Source organism: Myotis lucifugus, unplaced genomic scaffold, assembly GCF_000147115.1.
Source record: "Myotis lucifugus unplaced genomic scaffold, Myoluc2.0 scaffold_9261, whole genome shotgun sequence".
In the NCBI taxonomy this organism is placed as follows: Eukaryota; Metazoa; Chordata; class Mammalia; order Chiroptera; family Vespertilionidae; genus Myotis; species Myotis lucifugus.
The window spans coordinates 1-5,356 of record NW_005880309.1 but is presented as its reverse complement, the minus strand read 5'-3'; the positions used below and the strand labels follow the sequence as shown (position 1 = coordinate 5,356).

The following is a 5,356-nucleotide window of genomic DNA, read 5'->3' as shown; positions in this document are numbered from 1 at the left end:
GACCCTCCATCAACCCCCCCTGAAATCCAGCCACGGCCTTAGTGTCCTAGGCAGCATCATGGCACAGTGTCGGCCCCGAGTGAGGGCTGGTGAGATGCCGGCCCAGTCTGCAGAGTTGCGTACCAGCGCCTCCCTCCCAGGGATGAGGGCAGACATGAAGCGAGGCAGTGCGGTAGGCCGAGAAGGGTCCAGTGGACGGCATGTGGGAGGGTGACGGGGAGCTGTGCCTGGAGCACTGTGGGCTCAGCTACTGTGCAGCTGGGGCCTGCTTCGCAGGCGCAGTCCGCCGGGGCGTCTGTGCCACCCCGTAGGGCACATGGGCAGCCACTGTGCCCATCTCCTGAGCCCCAGCCACATGGAACATCTGGTCGTCAAAGAAGATGTGAGGGCGGATCTTCTCCAGGAGGGGTCCCTTGGGCGCGCCCGCAAGGAACAGGGCTTCATCTGTCTCCAGGCCCCAGCTGCGCAGGGTCTTGAGCGCTCGGGCCCCAGAACTGGCTGCGCTGCGTGCCGTCACCAAGTAGGTGCGGATCGGGCACTCCAGCCGCAGGCCCTTGGAGTAGAATTTCTTCTGCAGCCTACCCAGGGCCTCCAGAAAGCCCTTTAGGGGTCCCTACGAGAAGGCAAGGGGAGACTGTGAGCTCACCCCTCTCCCAGACCTGGGCCCCCTCTCCAGCTGGGCTCCTCCCTGAAGCACTCGTGTCTTGATGTTTGGGGTGGGGAAGCATCTCAAGGTCCCCACAGCTCCCGGTCCTGCTATGCCTGCTCAGGTCACTGTGCGCATCAGTGGGACTGCAGCTACCTACGGCGGTGTGGGTATCTGTGCCGCTGTGATTGGGGGTGACTGTGCCAGAAAAATGTGCCAGGAGAGCTGTTCCTATGTATGTCCTTCTCTGTGCCCCTCGGGTACATGGGTGTCTGTCCTACAGCTCCATAGTATGACCTTCTGTGCTCACCAGCAGGGAGGATATTAGAAATATTTAGCAACCACAGCCTGGGCACCCTCCAGGCAGAATGGAGTCCAGCTGCAAACAACACGGACAGACAGACCAACGTGCAGCTGGCTCGGGGCGCCATGCTCTGTGTCTATAGGGTCAGGGAAAGGATTTGCTCTCTACATGGCCGGGAACGATGAATGAGGACAGTGAATAAAGAACCAGAGGGTGGTAGAGAAGAAAAGCACAGCAGCAGCTGGAAATAAGGACCGGTGGGCTGCCACTCTTGGAGACCCCTCGCCTATGGGTGGCTGGAGCCAGCAGTGGTCTCCGGCTCTGCCTACCACTTGGTGGGAAGACTGTCCTGCCCTGATTCCCAAGGGTTTTGGAGGGAACTGGTGAGAATGGAGGTGGGATGAATGTCCAGGGGCCATGGCTGGAGCCTGCTGAGCAATCGGAGAGAGGGACTCTGGGATGATGTGGATTTTTGTTAAAAGCACAAATAGGAGCTCCCAGGAGGACTAGGGAATCCCAACAGCTCCGGCCCCAAGGAATTTCAACAAGGCTTTAGGGCCTATTCTGCTCTCAGGGAGACACCTGAGCAGTTAGACAGTGAGTGAGGGTCCCTGAGCCCCTTGCCAAGGGGTGGGTGGCAGGAGGTGGTTAGGGCTGGTGTGGCCCAAAGCAGAGGGGCCGCTCCAGACCCCACACCCAGTGGATCTCCCTGGCCCAGCCCAGCGTTTCCTTTCCTCCAGTGAGGGGGGTAGGGGAGCCTACTCAGAGGGCGGGGGAGCCTCAGAGAGGGAATGGGGGTTCCAGAGAGAGGATGGCGGAGTCAGAGGGAGAGGTGAGGCGTTCCGAGTGCGATGGGGACTTTAGAGGAGGGATGGAGACCTCAGAGAGGGATGGCGACTTCCAGAAGGGGATGAAGACCTCAGCTACGAGCAGCAAAGGAGAGGTAGGGGCTTCCGAGAGGGGCTTAGAGAGAGGATGGGACTGCAGTGAGGGGAACAGGGGCTCAGTGGGAGGGTAGACGCTCACTGAGGTGCCAGGGCTCAGGTGAGAGGGATGAAGGCGGGAGGCTTGGTGAGGGGACCTGGCTGGGTTCTGGGCCAAGCTCAGAGTTTGGTTCCAGCCAAGGGCAGGTTCTGCGGAGCCACCTGGCTCCACTCAGGGGCTCTGGGGAGTTTGTGAAGCACCTGGGCCAAGGGTTTGTTCTCATGGGCCTTCTCATGCTCGAAGAACCTGTCCAGCCCGTGGGCCTTGACAATGCGCTCCGACTCGTCCGAGAAGAGCACAGCGTCCCCGTCGAAGGCCACGCGCAGCTGGCTCTGGGACACAGCCATGTCCCTGCTGGGGCTGAAGATGGTGGCGGCTGCGATCCCTGGGCAGAGAGAGGCAAAGGTTGTCTGCCTTTATCCTGGCAAGAGGGGCCCCCTGATGCCTGCCTCAGCTGCTGGGGCCAGGAGAGGGCTAGCTCAAGCTATTCTTAAAAATATGTATATATTGATTTCAGAGAGGAAGGGAGAGGGACAGAGGGGTAGAAATATCAATGATGAGAATCACCCATCAGCTGCCTCCTGCACGCCCCCCTCCTGGGGATCGAGCCTACAACCCGGGCATCTGCCCCTGACCGGAATCGAACCTGGGACCCTTCAGTCTGCAGGTTGACGCTTTATCCACTGAGCCAAACCAGCTAGGGCAGCTCCGGCTATTCTTGTCCCACCTGCCTCTCCCAGGACTCAGAGCAAAGCTAATGAGGGCTAACATTCAGAATATTTAACACCTGGCCAATCAGAATGGACGGTGGCCTTTGCTCTGAGGGCCCTGGCCTGAGCCGAGTTTCCCTTTAGTTGCTGCTTTGTGGGAAGGTCTGGGGGAGTCCCAGGAAGCAGGGTGGGGCACTTACAGGACTCAGGACAAGAGCCATTTATCAATCAGTGTGGAGGGATGACAATGCTTTATTGTCTAGTAAGGTCATGCTGGTACGGACCATCGGAATGTCCTGGCTGGAAGGGAGGGTCCCCCAGGCCACTGATATCCTTCCCGGAGTTATTCACAGCCCCTAATATAGGCCTACAGGGGGGCTGGGAAGGGGCCCTGCTCTGGCTTGGCCTCGCTCTCTTGCTGTTGATTCCAGCAAGCCTCTCACCTGCTCTGAGGCAAGGTAAAATGAGGGATGTTTCAGCTCTGTCTGGGGCTGAGATCCCAGGCTGCCGTCGGGGGTGGAGTCGGGGTGGGCACCCCCTCAGTCTTCTGCCACAAGGGAACCCAGGTATGCCCTTCTCAAGGCAGCCTGGCCACTCTGGGTTCCTTGAAGCAAGGTGGGTGGCCATGAGAGGCAGCAATAATTCCAGGGACTGTGGCACAGACTCTCTGCAACCCTGGGCCTCTCCTAGCCTGTGGGAAACCCAGGCTCCAGGCTAGGGCTACACTGGACAAGAGAGCCAGGGCTAGAGGCTGGAGACCTGGTCAGCAGCTCAGCCCATTCCTTCTTCTTCATCTCTCCGAAGGCCACTCGGCCCTGCTCTTCAGGAATCTGGGATCACAGGGGCTGGGCTTGGGCAGAGATTTGGGAGAGGCGAGCAGTGTCAACTTTGCTAGCCTGAGGATGTTATTTGTAGGACCAGGCCCTGGGCATCAGTCCAGGCACCTACTCAGCTCTGCCAATGATGGAGCCAAGATGAACCCGAACCACCCCACCCTGGGCAGGGCCTGCCCCTGCCACCCCTTGCTCTCCAGCCTGAGCTCAAATTGCAGACATATAGAGGCACACATGCAGGCCCGTGTCCAGGCCCCGACCAGGGGGTGTGACATCTGTGTAGGGAAATAGCTTCTGGCTCCTGGTTAAAGATAGCCTCCCAGAGGCCCCAGCAGCTCAGAGAGGAGGCGCCAGGGAGAGAGAGGCCAAGCTTGTAGGCAGGAGACAGCATGATGGAGAAGAGTGAATACACTGTTGATGGACAAACCTTCCAGTAGTGCTGAGCCTGAGGAGCCCTCTCAGGAAATGGGGCCTGCCAGCCTGTTTTCTTCTATGTGCAATAGGAATACATACCCTGTTGGAGGACCAAGGCTGGGTCTACCACCCAAAACTGACCCTTGAAAGAGACACATGGAGGGCAGTTCTCTTTGTCAGTACTTGTGGCTGGGTCTCCTGACCTCACTTCAGCTGCTGGAATGCTGGCCATTTCCCAGACCCCACTCATTGCCCACGCTGGACTAGAGACTTATCTTCCTCCCCATTGGCCCAGACAGGGTCAGAAGCTGCCCACAGTCACACAGGAATCAGAACTCCTACTGACCTGGAGGATTCCTAGAAAGGAGTAGCTTTCTGGGCTGAAAGGAGGGTTTCCATGGCAACAGAAGCCTGGGTGATGGTGATGAGTAAAAGCATCCTTAACATGGTAGGGCGGGGGGTGGAAGAGTGGATTAGATGGGCAATAATGAATAGGGGGGCCTTGTTCTCAGATTTATTTGACAGGTCATAGGAATTACAAAAGATACCCCTCTTCCAGTTACCATGGCAACCACTAGCACCTGCTCAGAGCTTTAAGATGAAGTCTAAAGGCCTCCCCTTCTGGGATCCCTTTGCCAGACTCCCCATATTCTCCCTCCCCAGTTTGACTCACCTTGATCAATGGCTTCTCGAACTTTTTCTGCATCAGCTGACAAGTAGAGGTTGGTGTGATAGGCCTTGAGGTAGCAGATGGGGCTATTCCCACCTGTCATGCAGAACCTCTCGATGAACAGGTCTGGGGAGGAGATAGAGAATACTCCGGTGATTCCTGGGTCAACCCTTAGGGCCTCAGAGTGGTCCCTCCATCTCCAATAGACACCATCTTGGTTCTGAGTGATGGTGGGACAGTGGAGTGATTCTCTGAGTGATTTTAGGCCAGCAGTCCCCCTCTCTAAGCCCCTCCCTCCTTCATCCTTGAAATGAGGATGATCACCTCTGGAGCATTTGCCTGGCTCACAGTAACATCCTCTTGTCCGGGAGTCACAGTTCTACACAAGGTGGATCCCTAGCCATGAGTGGCTCTCTTGGCCATAGCTGATTGGCTAGGAACAGACACCTGATCCAAGCTGAGCCGATCAGATTCTCTCACAGCCTGGGCTGATAGTCACCTAGTACCCATGCCTGCACAGGTTGTAAATATTTGCTAGTTGGTCAATGGCTGTTGCTCTGAGCCCATTGAGTTAGCGGCTAATTTAGCCCAACAGTACCCGACCCCTCACGCAGACATTACATGAGGGTATGCCGGCACAGCAGGGATTCTCTGTCTGGACAGGCTCTGCCACTACAGGTGCTGTCTATCCTGATTACTCGGTGAATACATCACAGGTGGTTAACTTTTGTTGTTGTTAATCATTGCCCAAGGATATTTTCCCACTGATTTTTTTAGAGAGAGTAGAAGAGAGAG

The 5,356-nt window shown here is 56.9% G+C and overlaps 1 protein-coding gene across 1 annotated transcript; it reads right to left on the bottom strand.

Moving 5' to 3' along the window:
• Nucleotides 1–247: 247 nt before the first annotated feature.
• Nucleotides 248–4,687, bottom strand: LOC102430318 (cytosolic 5'-nucleotidase 1A; the record flags this gene model as incomplete). Its single annotated transcript, XM_006109401.3, has 3 exons — nucleotides 248–613; nucleotides 2,135–2,319; nucleotides 4,565–4,687. Coding segments are annotated over 3 exons (674 nt in total), but the record flags the coding sequence as incomplete, so codon positions are not given.
• Nucleotides 4,688–5,356: the final 669 nt, after the last annotated feature.